This window comes from Mastigoproctus giganteus, chromosome 2 (assembly GCF_048544385.1).
Source record: "Mastigoproctus giganteus isolate SK-2022 chromosome 2, ASM4854438v1, whole genome shotgun sequence".
NCBI lineage: Eukaryota > Metazoa > Arthropoda > Arachnida > Uropygi > Thelyphonidae > Mastigoproctus > Mastigoproctus giganteus.
In genome coordinates this window covers 88917217-88932376 of record NC_143576.1, presented here as the reverse complement: position 1 = coordinate 88932376, position 15160 = coordinate 88917217, and the positions used below count along the sequence as shown (strand labels likewise).

The window sequence follows — 15160 nt, the reverse complement described above, 5'->3', positions numbered from 1 at the left end:
ATTATGTTATATTAGGAACCAGGTCAATCGAGCATTGATAATTTTTTTTCCATCCATGACCTTGCTCATACAGCTAGTCAGAGCACTGGGCTGGCAGTTCTGAAGATTGATAGGGTCTTTCTCAGGTTTTAGAAAGGCCAAATGTAAGCATGGCACCACTTGTCTGAGAAATGCATGTTCCATAAGCACCCTATTATAGAATAATAACAGTGTCTTGAGTGCTGGTTCAGTAAGTTCAGAACCCATTATGTAGTGAATTCCATTAGATCCTACTGCACTGTGCCTCGTAGTACACAGAGCTTGATGCAATTCTGCCAGTATAAATGGGAGGTTGTGTGACGTGCTGTGCACTGTTTCAAAGTTCAGGTGACATTTTTCGGATTGGGTTTTTTTTCTGATTCTGGAATTGAGATCAATATGAGGATGTAGCTGAAATTTCTGCAAACATTTCACCTAATACATTTGCTATTTCTTGTGGTTTTGTTCAAGCATGACAATGCATAGTCAATATAGGAAGGTTGACGCGTGGATGTTTAGAATATATCTGTTGTATTTTAGCCCATATTGTCCACATCCTTGTGGACCTGTAACAAGAATAACAAGGAAGGTATTCTACTTCCACAATACCTTCCTATACTAACTGTGTATGGCCCTTGTTGTCATTATTCTGGAAGCAAAATGATTCTATGCCTCTCTCTCTCTCTCTTGCTTTTTTACTTAACACATTAATCATAATATACATTATTTTTGACCAGCAATTTCCAGATCACAAATGCTACATGTATATTTAAACAAAATACTGTTTTCACTTAAACAGTAGAAAAAAGTGCAATTAATAAAAAAAATGTTTCTTTTATTCTTTTTTAATCCCAAGTTTGCACCCCTTTCCCCACTATAACTGTTAAACCCATTGGAAGTCGGGGGGGGGGGGGATCTCATAGTTTGGGAGATGCTACTATAGACAATATTTTATGCAATAAAGTGAACAGCAATATAATATTACTCCAGTATTAATTCTAGGAAGACATACCTAACACTAATTCCATAACAATCATAATTGGTTGTTTCTGAACACAAATTCCAATTAGTTTGACAATATTGGGATGGTCATACTGTTTCAGTATCCGACCTTCTTGAAGAAATCGTTTCTTTTGTTCATCAGGCAGGTTCATCCTACATGTTTTCACAGCAACTCCAACACCTGTTGTTCGAAGCACACCTCTGTACACATCACCAAAATTTCCCTATGTGAGTAAAAAGCATGACATCAAATTTTAAATAATTTTTTTTCTATATTTTTTATAGAAAAATGTTCTTTTATATAAACAATGTTCTTATTGTTTTATATCTATAAACAATAGGAACATTGTTTATAAGAATTGTTTATACAATAAGAATATAAAATAACTAGAAATCACTTTGGAAACTTACACTGAAGCTCAAAAAAACTGCTCAGTCACAAATTCCTTGGCACCCATGGTTCCCCTATTGATCAGTCATGTACTACCCAAGAACCACAAGTCAGAAAACTATAAATATGTCCGTAGACCTTCAAGGAGACAGCAGTACAATTGTGAATGCAAGTTTCTACAATTGAAAAAAAAAAAAAAAAAACAGACTTCCTTCGTGGAATGATAACAGGGTGCTATACAAGCAATCAATCTTTATGTGACATTTCAATGGCACTGAAAATCCCTAGGTTAATGACTGATGCATGGATTTTCTGCATCCATCTCCCCTTCAAGCAAATAGTTCTAGAGTCTGATCATCTTGGCATGAACTGTCTTCCAAGTCCATGCAATGTTTCATTTGAATGTGCCCATATTCTGATGTGGAGCAGCATGCATGCCATTACAGTTTACTTTGCTTGCTTTTTGTTTGATTTACCAATACAGTGGCCAGTGGCGACCTTCCCCACTGAGCTAGTGATTCTCTTAGTGGAATTGGTTACTTCCATTTGGATGGAAATTGATATTTGTCTTGTGGTTATTACCTGGGCATAAGTTGGCTTTTTAATATTGGGACTAGTAAGGATTTTTTTTTTACCTCATAGTAATTTATATTGTGTTAGTTTTGTATAATTACCTTTTTCTTTCTAGTTTCCAAAGGGGACCCTCCTTTGAATATACCAGAAGTTGGGTGTTGCAGTCAGTATCAGTGTTTGCAGCGCACCCACATGTGGCATAGGCAACTGCTTCTTCACATACTGTCTGTCCATGCGCAAACTTCTGGTACTTGTAGCAGCATAAGATTTTGGAATGCGAGCTCTAACATGGCAGTTAATATAGCCTGCTTTGATCATTAGTGATAATGGAGTGCAAAATGTGAGGATTATATTCCACATAGGAACCAGTATACCCTCTTGCTTCATCGTAATTCATCTGACATTGATTACTCCTTGATCTTGCAGTTTGCATTTTAGTTAGCATTAGCATTAGTAGAGGCATTTGATGCAAGAAAGCAAGCTTATGTAGCATCAGCCAAAAAAAAAAAAAAAAAAAAACCACTTCCACTTCACCCCCCTGTTCGTTCAAAATACATGTCCAGCTGAGCCTTAAACTTATTTAGGCTATCAACCTCCACCACAAGGGATGGAAGTCTGTTCCACCAACCAACCACCCGCTGGCTAAAGGCAAATTTCCGCACGTCTATACTACATCTGTCTTTCCTCAATTTGAATTTATGCCCTCTCAGGTGATTTTTCTGAGCTAGAGGAAGAATCCCATCAGCATTGAGCATGCTTAAACCATTCAAGGCTTTATACACCTCTATCAGATCACCTCGCTGGTGCCTAGTCTCCAGACACTGTAATTTGCAAAACTTAAGCCTTTCTTCGTAAGAGCACCCCTTTGTTCCATTCACTAATCTTGTTGCCCTTCTCTGTACTCGTTCCAGCAGCTCTACATCCTTCCTGAAATGAGGCCATCTGATTAAACTGAGTTCCATTGGATGTTTGTGAGAGAGAGCAGAGTGAATACGTACTTGAAAGGACTAATTGCTCAAAAAGTTCCGGATAAATTTCGGAAGATGATCTAGAAGACTGAATTCAAAGGGATTGTGAAGAATCCCGTATCACCATTAGGTGTTCGTTCCTGAGAAATGCATTTCGAATATTTCCTTCGGCTTTCACCATGAGGTCAAGTGTTGATCACTTTTCCGAAAGCCATATTGATTTTGACTTAGGATATTTTTCGTCTCTAGGAACCATGTCAACCTGGCATTAATAATTTTTTCTAATGTCTTTCCTAAACAGCTTGTTAATGCAATAAGTCAGTAATTTGTTGGATCAGAATGGTCCTTCCCTAGTTTTGGGAAAGCTAGTAAAATGGAATGATACCAGCTAAAAGGGTAGTAACTCTCAAGAAAGATTCTATTATATATTTTCAGAAGAGCAGACTGGGAATCTTCACTCAAATGACATAATATGGCATATCAGATTCTACCTGGGCCAGCAGCACTGTTTAACTCTGTCATGGTAAGGGGTACATTATGTGGAAGCTGGCATGTAGTATTGAAATTTAGATTATGTTTTTCTGCCTGTACTTTATGTGACTGAAAGGTTGGATCAGATGCAGTTGCAGCTGAAATTGTTTCAAACGTTTCACATAATGAATTAGTAATTTCGAGAGGATTACAGATTTCTTTCCCCTTTAGAAATAGAATCGGAGTGGTTATAGGAGGGTATTTTCCATGAATTTTTCTCACTTTATTCCAAACTGTTTTGATTTCTGTGGTTCTGTTTATAGTGGAGGCATATTGGGACTATGTCTATTTTTGGCTTATACGTTGAATATGACAAGCTTTAGCTCTTGCTCTTTTAAACTGTATCAGATTAGTTCTGGTTGGGCTTTTACGAAATAGATTCCAGTATTTATTCTTCGCTTTTTTTTGGCATCCCTACAGGCTTCGTTCCACAATATTTTTGGGTGCGAGCAAGCTTTCATAAAAGATTTGGGTATGGCAGTTTCTGCAGCTGCCATTATTTTCTGAGTGATGTAAGCTACCGGAGAGTCAATGGTGAGAGTCTCAATGGTTTGAATATCTAAATGTGCCAGTTTTTTCAAACTTCCAGACTGTTTTTACTTAAGTTTGAGGCGGACAGTTAGTTGAAAGTGCACATAATACTGGAAAGTGGTCACTGTTACTGTTAGTGTTAGTTACTGACATCCTAACAGATACACTGTTAGGATGTCAGTAACTGTCCAATCAATAAGTGGAAACAAGTTTGGTAAGCATATTGAAAGGTCAATTGTAGAAGTTGACCTTGAGGAGAAATGCATGTATGTGTGACTGCCATTATTTAACAAAGTTAAGTTATGCCTTTCAAGAATTTTTTCAGTTAAATGATCTCTCTTATCAAGATGCGAGGAACCCCATAAGGGGTGATGCCCATTCCAGTCACCCAAGGTACAAAAAGGTGGTGGTAACTGAGTGACTAAATCATCCAAATCAGCAAAAGTGTAGGAATGATTGGGTGAAAAGTATAAGGAAACAACTGTTATTATTATCTCGACCCCCAACTCGGGCAGCAATTGCTTCTAAAGTTGTTTGCAGAGGGATAGGTCTGAAAGGAGTTGTGGAATTGACTAGCAATGCTACCCCTCCATGAGCTATATTAGAGTTGTTCCTATATTTTCTAAGCATTGTACGATGTTTTATGCTTATAGATATTTGGTCAGATTTGTTTCCTGTGTGCAAAGAATAGCAGGCTTATATTCTGTAATAAGATCATAAACATCACTTAAGTTAGCTTGGAGTCTGCGACAATTCCACCGTACAATTCTATGCATTATCGGGTATTATCAGGTGTATCTGTTTGCTTATGGGATGCAGTTTGTTTATACCTGTCTATTCTTGTTTTTTTCCTTTTTTGGGAATATTGGTCTACTGATGTCCATGTCTTCCTCTGAATGTATTTCAAGAAGTGTGTAATCATCATGTGATTTTGAATCAATGTCCATGGTATCAGTTCGAGATTTTTTACTCTCTCCTTCAGAACTTGTTGGCTTTATTGGGTGCTGTACAGAGGTTTTATCTGGTGGTATCGTCAGTGGTGTGTTTACTGAAAGACATTTTTGCTGTTGCGTAGTTTTCTTTCAGCGAGGAAAGGACTGCTCTTGCCCAGTCAGATATTGAAATTCTTGGAGAAACTGACCAATCGGTCTGTACTGTTATAGAGCACTGTTGCTTTTGCACAACTGAAGCATAAGAAGGTGATATAGTGGACACTAAACTGGTTCTTTGCCTCATGGTATGGCACTTTGTGTTCAACTCTGTATTTCTTAATTTTCTTTTCTCTCTGCCATTGGGTGCACTCCTTTGAGTATGCTGAATGATTTTTTGGCAATTTGGACAGCACTGGTTTTAAATTAGTGCAGTCTGTGTGAATGAGCTCTTTTGATCCACAGGAGGCACAGGTGATAACACCTCTGCAGACTGCTTGTTAGTGCCCAAATTTCTGGAACTTAAAACAGCAGACTGGATTAGAAATATATGGTCTAATTTTACATCTCAAATATCCAGCTTTTACAGTTAATGGCAGAGTTGGTGTAGCTGAAATTGTTCTCACATTCAATACCAGGTTACCAGGCATTGAATGACTGTCTGAGTAGGAGTAAGTACTCCATCTTTCTTGATTAATATTCTTTTTTCATGAATTACATTTTGATCATTGAGTTCTTGAACGATCTCTTCCAAGGACACATTAAGGAGATCCCATTCTGCTATTACCCCTTTAGAGGGGTTCAAGGTGGCATGCAGGGTAACCTTTGTGGGAATTCCACCAAACTTCTAAGCAATCTTTCTGAGTGTTTATGTTTTCTCGTCTTAACTAGGTCTCCGGAATTGAGTCTTTGGACGGCCAGCCACATTTTCAAGACAATTTCTGAATTAAAAATGGGGATAACTTACTCAGTGGGTTGTCTGTCAAGGAGTGCAGAATTAGAAAAACAGGAGCAGGGCTTTCAGTTCCTTTTTTCTGCCTCTTTTCATTAGATGTATTTATATCATCCCTGGTTGATGGATCTGGATCAATAGAGCTAAAAATGTTTCATCTATTGCTATTCATTGTAGCTCCTTTTAGCCCTGGGAGAGTGAGTTTCTTCTCCCAGGTTACCAGCCCTGCCATGTGGAGGCAGAAGCAGCGCCATCAGTGACCAAGCAGTTGTAAAAGTTAGTAGTTTGTTAGTAATTACTACACAGCCACTCCCCGACTTATGTAATTAAGAAAATTCAACTTACGAAACTTACGAAAAAAAACTTACGAAACTTACGAAACTGAACTTACGAAAATTCGACTTTACGTAAGTTTTTGTCGGCTGGTGCAAACTTAAAAAAATCGTGGAAATGTATTTTGCATCCTGTAGGAATAAATGGAGGTATCATGAAAATATCAATGTAAGCCCAATAACACATTGTGTTTTTTTTTTTTTTTTTTCGGTAATTCGTTCCAAGACCTCAGAAGTTGTCTTGGAAAGTTTTGTTCCAAGTTGCCTTTCTAAAATTACCTTTTAGAAAGATAAATAGCTTAGGTATACAGTGTATAGTGAAAATACACTGTATACCTAAGCTATTTATCTTTCTAAAAGGTAATTTTTATAATAGAAATTGCACTACACTTTCATTGTTATGATATGTTCTGTTATAAGAATCAATTTTGAACGCCTTTGTGATATTTTTCTAAAACAAATTTCTGGAGGTTACTACCATAAAACAATAAAAACAATTTGCACTTTCTGGTTTATTGGGCTTTTCTGTGCATCTAATTATGAACGGGCAGTAAACTCGTTCTTATTGCATTTGCAATAAAACAAATTTTCAGAATCTTCTCTTCATTCCTATTTACTTATTACAATGGTGAAGAGAAAGGGACCAACAGAAAGTGTAAGCAGTGCTGGCAGTGCTAGGAAACGAAACAAAATTGATTTAGAAATGAAGATGATTAATTAAGAATTACGAAGCAGGACAAAGTTTGTCATCTACTGCACGAATTAGGTCTCGCTGCTTCAACAATGAATACTATTTTAAGGGAAATGTGCATATAAAAGAACATGTTAAAGGATCAATATATTTCACACCATGACCAGTCTGCCCCAACAGTGATCACAAAACAGCGTTCAGGTGCTATATCGAAGATGAAAAAGCTATTAATAATATAGATGGAAAATCAGATTCAGAAGCAAGTGCCCCTGAATCTAACAGCCATTCAAGAAAGAAGTATTTATTAAGATAACGATAAATACAGCAAACCTCAAGCCAAGTTCTTGGCAAGCAATGGGTGGTTTGATGAGTTCAAGTATCACACTGGTTTCCAAAACATTAAAGTATGCAGTGAAGTCGCCAGTGCCGATTCTGCAGTTGCAGACAAATTTTGTGATGTGTTGGGAAAAACCGCTTCTTAATCTCTATAGCCCTCAACTTCCGCAGCGGCATGCTTATCAGCTGGAGAGTTAATTCTGGCAACGATGCTCGAAAGGTAAAACTTGTTGACGTTATACCTGTCTCCTCTCTCTTTTTGTAATTTTATAATTTTGAAATTTTGGTAATTTTTCCTGCGCATGAGATAAAAAAATTGAATAATTCTATTTACATGTTCGTCGAACATTTCTTTTTTGCTTCTATCAAATTCAGTGCACATAGCTGCGAGTGCGGAATTTCCCTAAATGTTTATTTGGGGAAATTTCAACTTGCATAGCATTCCATGGAACACAACCTTTATGTTAATCGGGAGTGTCTGTATATACTAAATAAAGAAATGTTGTTTTCCTTTCTGTGTTCTTACTTTCATACTTTAAGCACAGAACCCCTTGAAGTAAATAAACGAGATAAAGACACTGGAAAACAAATAAAATGCTTTCTTTTGAAGGGGCCATTGTATATTATTGTCTGTATAAATGTGTTCATGGGCTGATTTGCATATTGTGTAGACTGAGAAACCCAGAATAACTTACAAGGAGTGGGGGGAGCCCTACTCCTCTGCCTGAGATTCAATAACTATAGCCCTGAATAAAGAGGTCTTTAGAAACATTCTTACACTTGTCGACAGGAATCAAACCCAGAGCTCTCCAAATATGTGTTGCTCTGTTGGAAGGCATAAGGGTTTTTTTTTTTTTCCACAATATAGGGCATACAGAATTGTATATCCTATGCAATGCCACAATACAACTGGTAGACCTAGTCAAAACCATAAGAAATACCCAGATTGTGGCAACTCCAACTTCAAAACACCGATAATTTGCATTTGGTTTTATCAGAGGCTTGTGGGCTGCAGCTCTTCTGTAAATATTCAAGGTGTGATACTTTCTGCATCATGTAGCCACTCATAGGTTTGCCTGTGGCTGCTCACAATTCAAAATCAAAGTTTGATAGTGAGAGAAAGTAACCAGCCATCTCACGGTAATTTGTTGGACCCATTTAATTCCTAAGTAATAGTATAGCATGAACATTTTTCCCATACAACACCCAACTACTATTCCCCTCTGAAACCCCATTAGCAACTTACATGTGCTTATCATTGCCTTTACAGGCAAAAATATTTGAATATTTCAGGTTTGGTAGGATAGCATCAGTGTTTGTGTGCCCATTCACATTCCGTCACCACCAAAATTAAGATGTCTTGAGGCTTCATAATCATTAAGTTTATAACTTCACAGTTTTCACAGCTACATAACTATCAAGTTTTTAACTTCAGCATTTTCACTGCTTCATAACCACTGAGTTTTTATAACATTTCGCATTTTATAACTAAAACAAGAGAAAAGTTTGTTAGGCTAATAAAATGATGCTTTGTTTTCAACGTGTATCACGCACTGATTATGACATGTCCAACTCCAACGGAAGAACATATTGATACCTGAAGTAAAAATGCTTTACACAGCTTATTACTCTGCCTCACTGCACAAACACCTGAATTACAGAAGGAATAAAGAGCAGAAATACAATCTTTCATCTAACTCATATTCCACATCTTAAACCCCACCCCCAAATATATTCCTCATTCATTACTATGGCAACATATCCATTTTCCAATCACACTGACTATCGCAGTTCATAAACCATTGCAAAACAGTAACTTTTCCTGAAAAACTAAACTTTGTGGTATTATGATTTCATAAACACAATAGGACATTTAATAATTTTTATAAAACTTTAAAAAAAATAAAATAATATAGAAAACAAATTTTGCCTTAAAATACAATTTTATTCATGAAAGCCCTATACTTCTTAAAACTGTATAATTTAAATCAGCAGTTAAATTTTTAGTCCAGCATCCCCTTTTAGTATAGCCCCATGCATAACATAGATGATGAAAGTGCTGTTTATAAAATGGGTACTGCATTGAAAAGGGGCTGTAAATCACTTGTTTAAATTAAATCAAAACTTTATATGCATCTGTGTGAGGTTTTAAACTAGTTTGTATTAAAAAATTTTCATTTATCTGTATATATATCCAACAGCACTCTTCAAGAATCTTAAAATACCTACAGAGATGCAGTAATGCTCCCACTAATAACACTAACTTTTAACGATATCAAAGATAACCAAATTTAACTATTCTCTGGAATACTTATCTATTTCCAGCATATTTATAAATCAATGCCTAAAATAGCAAAGAAACTCCTTTAACTTACTCTCCCAATTTTCTCTACAAGTTCTACATCATCATTGTTAAGTTCCCATCTTTCTCTTAATATTGGATTCTTGAGAATGGCCCCAGACCTGCTTGTCACAGTAAGCCCAGAATGATATTGATACAAAATCAATTCTTGAACAGATGGAAATGCTGGGCCCTCAAATCTAAACTTTCCCTAAGCATGAAATAAGTGTACTCAATTAATAAAAAAAAAAAAAGTCAAAATACATACTAGAAACTATTAGGCAGTTTAATTTTAGGGTTTATAAGAAGTCAGCAAACAACTCTTGACAGTTTTTTCCACTTAGTATTCTGTTTTGGAACATATTAACCAATATATATATTTTACAAAATAAATAAAAATATAAAATGATTGGAATCTGACTTATGACATAAAAAGATTATTTTCATCAACTAAAGCACTATTAACAAAAATAACTGTAGGGAAAGAATAAACCTTTCCGCAGTTCATACATGTTTTACAATCATGAGTTTTCAGGTAATTATTCTGGGAAAGAATTAAAATATTCCTCCCATGGACAAGACTGTTTCATTTAGAAAGTTTAGAAGCAAGCAAGCATAACTGGCATGTTTCCTTGAACTAGAACAGCACTTGACAAATAAAACTTTATGGTATTTCAATCCATTAGGTTTAATTTGTTGTTACTTGTAGAAAACAAATTAAACTAAAGAAGTGGATGAACTGGAACAGTAATTATTTTTATTAAAAGAAAAATAGGAGTGTTACCTGTCAGAGGATGCATGTATGTAAGAGAACTAAAATTTGAAAAAACTGGTGGTGGCACCTGACTGGCCCTTTCATGGGATTTCTCTGCAAAGAATGCAAAATATCACTAGAGAAAGATTCAGCAATTAATCATCACTGTAAAAAAAAAAAAAAAAAAAGCACAAAATTTTTCTTATGAGGCACCTGACAGGTTGAAAGCGACCACCCTTGGATTAAAGAAAATGCAACACTAAATACACCACTCAACTAATAATTTGGCAAATTAACTCTATAAAAAACCAGGGGGAAAGGGTTCCACAAATTCACAACATTACCCGCCAACTCCTCCAGTCAGCTGTATGAGGAAGGTTACAGAAAAAATTATCAATGTTTGATTGACGGTTCTCATTCCAACATAGCCTCCTCAATCCAATGCAGTGCAGCTTTAATAAGGGTAAAGCCACCCTTGATATCAATTGATCTGAATGGAAATAAACATCTACGATACTTTTGTATGGTAAGAACACCACCTTGCTATGGTTTTTCTGTAATAAGCAAGATATTCTTCCTTTACAAAAGCATTATAGATTATATAACTTCCAAGCATATATATTTTTTTAAATGTTAAATTAATACTAATTAAACTTTGCTTTCTTGTATCATTTTGCGAACATTAACACTATCAACATAACATATGAGAAGCACTGATATAATGTAGATTTTTGTTTTACTGACTTGTACAAGGTAAAAAAAAAAATGTAAAATATATTGACCAAGTCACTACAGCTGATTGAAGTATTGATAACAGTCGAAATATTTTAAATAAATTAAAAGATTAGTTTACTCAGAGTACTACAAAAATCCACACTTAATTTAAAAACTATGAATTTTGGTGATCAAAGAACTACCACATTCTTTACCTTCAATCTAAAAATGAACTAGCACTCTGCCATTATAAATACAGTAGAGCGTCAGTTATACGGAATAATCAATGTCAGACCTCTTCCAGATAGCCAAATTTTCTGGATAATTTTTTCAGTAAGATTAAATAAATTTAATCTTACCTTAATATTAAATTAAATAAAAAAAAATTATAAAACAATCTCAGAAAACAGAAACATCCATCCAGGCATTTTTATGAGTTTTATACAAAACAAGAAAATTAGAAAGATTTTTAAATGCTCTAGGTTTTTTCGACTTACCGATAGTGAGCACGGACAATCTGTGCATTTCAATGACAATTGCACAGATAGCAATTGTAACTCACTCTTTTCTCACCTTAAAACTTGGTACAGGCATTTCTCTTTTAGTGGGTAGAGTTTTTCTCAGTAATGCTTTCCATAATAAGCACGTCTCACCAACATTATAAACGTTTTATTTCTCATAATTTGCTATAACTGAAGCAAACTTACTTTTCAAAGGACACCGCTGCCAGATTCGTCTGCAGAAGGTTTCTCGCCTTGAATATCTAGTTCACGTATGTGTCTCAGTTTAAAGTTTTTCAGCCAACCTGTGCTTGCCTTGAAATCTTCATTACCTATTAATTTTCAATTAAAATCCAATGCTTTTTGCACAACATTGGGCCAGACACTGGTTCACCTAAACTTTGCTCTGAAGAAAACAAAAAAATAAATTGAGTGTACTCTCTAAAGCAGCATTTGACATTTTTTTCTTCTAGATCCTCCTTCACTATCCATAATCAACACAAATTCTGTTATAGTATTGGAATTTTTCTTGATGCCATAAATTGTTGGAGGCTCCACATTAAACTCTTTGGAGAGATTTCATAAATTTTCACCTTTTCTAATTCTATTAATAATTTCCGTTTTTGCTGTAATGTTAAAACTATGCATTTTCTTTTCGTTCACATTTTACCGTAAAAAATTGAGAAAAATAATAAATCACACAGCTTTGGGCCGATATTATTCTTACCGAATCCAGAGCTAAACTAATCTGAAATTCACTCATGGTTTCCAAGAAAACCCAGTAGTCTCTGTGATATTTTTCTAAAGCACATTTCTGAATGTCACATAGAATTCTAGAGGTCACAACCATAAAACAATTTGCAGTTTTCAGCTTATTGGGCTTTTTGTTTGTACAATCTGTTATAAACGGGTAGTAAACTCGCTCTTTTGCTTATTATAATCAAAATTCAATTTGCAAACATGATCACAATAACTGCCGCTTACTGTACTATCGTTAATAGAAAAAAGAGAAAGATCAGCCTTTCAAATTATTCCGGATAACCGATGTTCTACTGTATTAGAATGAAAGGAATGCATTATGATTTCAAAGTGAGATGTCAAAATAAAAGTGAAATGGTTTAAAATTTACCAGCCTGTTCAAATTTTAAACCATTTCTTTTAGTATCTCACTTTGAAATCATATTTATTCCTTTTATTTTGATATTTATAACAATAGGGTGTCCATTCATTTTTAGACTGAAGGTAAAGGTGTGATAGTTCTTTGGGTGCTAAAATTTATCGTTTTTAAATTAAGTGTTGAATTTTATCAGTACTTTGGCAAACCTAACCTTTGGTAAAATAAAAAGATAAGAATTTTTTATTCAAAAAGAATTTTTTGAATAAATTAAAAAATGGTTTTAATTTATTCAAAAAAATTATCTTGACATAGATATAGAAGGAAATTAAATGGTAATATCAAATTCAAGGAAATTTAATAAAGAAGAACCCAATAATGGAAAAGCAATATTCACTGGGAGCTGCAGTGTCTGCAAAATTCCAGAACAATTTAGTTAATGTATGCAGTGTGTTCAATTTCTTTTCCTGACTAATAAAAGTGAAAAGTAAATATAGTTACCTCCTTATTAGTTAATTACTAATAAGTTTAATTATAACTGTATAATGTTTATTACTGTTGCCCATATAATTTTTTTAAAGTCTCCTTTCTCTATATATATAATGTATCTCATAGAATTTTTTCTTTTTTTCATACAATTTATATTGAAAAAAGAAAAAATAATTGTTAAATTTTTTTTGGTCTAATTTTAATGAAATTTGGAATGGCTTGTCAAATATTTTTAACAAACCAAAATATAGTTTCATGAAAATCACTAGGAGTCCTGTTACACACAGACAGACATGGCAAAGACAATAGGTGCATGTGCAAACATGCTTAAAATGCTCTAATGTTCCCAGGAAGTGAAAAACAAAAATATTATCACTTGCAACACAATATTCAAAATTCATAATAATAACTATTATATAATCAAGTGTTATTTATAAACAAAAAAAAAAAAAAAAAAAAAAACTATTACTACTTTTAGTAATAGTTTTTCAAGAAATAATAGTTTTTTTAAAACTATTACTTCTTGTATAATACTCTACACATCTGTTTCTAAAATTAAGTTAAATTACATTAATTTATTGCTCTTTAGTATTAGGTGGCAAATGATACAAGAGAGCAAGCTTATACGGCATTTGTCTTACAGGATCTGTCTGACAATCATAGACCAGTTCAACAACTGTTAACTTATCTTTTTCATTATATCGACAGCCTGATTTCAAGCAATGGCTGGTATAAAATCTTTTTCTTAATGTGTATGCAGGGAGAAGTGGAATACATATGATCCTAAGGGCCTAAACAGAAATCTGCAAAGAGATAACACACATCACCCGTCCATCCCCTCCAATAGTCTATCTAATTCTTCCTTGAATTTATTCAGCCTAACCACTTCCACATCGGATGGATTGTTTGTTTGTTTGTTTGTTATTTGGTTTTTAGGAGCATTAGCAACTAAGGCCATATTGCTCCGGGATATGCGGTGGTCATTCCCTGACCTTTCCGCATCCTCCATATTTGGTGGTGACGGGCTCGAACCCCGGTCTAATCAAGAAGCGTGTGCTACGCACTGCTGCTCCTTCCCACCTGGCTACGGAGGCGCCTCATCGGATGGAAGCCTGTTCCAACAATTAATTACCCACTGGCTGAAGGAGAACTTCTACACATCTATCCTGCAACCATCAGTCCTCGATTTTAATTTATGCCCCCTCATGTGTGTAGTCTAAGCAAGCAGAAGAATTCCATCAGTATTGAGCTTACTCAATCCATTCAAAACCTTAAACACCTCAAATAGATCTTCAGTGCATAGCCTCAAGATTCTGCAATTTGAATAACTGAAGTGTTTCTTGGTAAAAGCACCTTTCTGTTCCCCTAATTAATCCATTGCCCTTCACTGTCACTGATTCTATCAGATCCACATCCTTCCTAAAATGAAGCTTTTAGTGATCCATAGCTAAATTTTTTGCCTTGCTACTTAAAAACAATATAATGCCAAATATTCAACATTTATATTGTTAAATAATTAAATAAAGCAATTCTCACTACACTGAAATCTATATAAAAAAATCTACAAGAAATAAATAAAAATATACTCACATCACTTGTAGTCTGTATAATGAAATGTTTATGACCTTGCCAACATACAGACAATACAATTTGTTTCTCATCATTACGATGTGTTTCCCGTACCAAATAATCCCCATCTTCTTTTAACAAACGAACAACTTCTTCCCTTGGTAAAACACCATGAAACCAATCTTCATCTTGAAGGCTACTATAACTAGGATTAAGGGTTATCTACGCATAAATAAAAATTCTATTAATAATTTTATAAATACAGCATCGTGCAGCATCAGAATCCAAAATAATTTTTAATATTTCACAGACAAAAAAATAAGCTTACAAATATCATAGGAAAACATTTCTTAACTGCACAAGCAGAATACATAACTAATTGACCTGTCTGACAACCATAGTTTCAAATGTGCTAAACCAGTTCA

At 34.7% G+C, this 15160-nt stretch overlaps 1 protein-coding gene across 1 annotated transcript in view; it reads right to left on the bottom strand.

Moving 5' to 3' along the window:
- Positions 1-15160, bottom strand: part of LOC150089401 (tyrosine-protein kinase Fer-like) — a 171056-nt gene that overhangs the window by 62949 nt on the left and 92947 nt on the right. Inside the window, exons 12-14 of the mRNA XM_090389967.1 lie at positions 14757-14957; positions 9630-9806; positions 1031-1244 (exon numbers count right to left, since the gene is read on the bottom strand). Of these exons, the coding sequence (XP_090246093.1) occupies positions 1031-1244; positions 9630-9806; positions 14757-14957 (592 nt within the window). The remainder of the gene's footprint in view (positions 1-1030; positions 1245-9629; positions 9807-14756; positions 14958-15160) is intronic.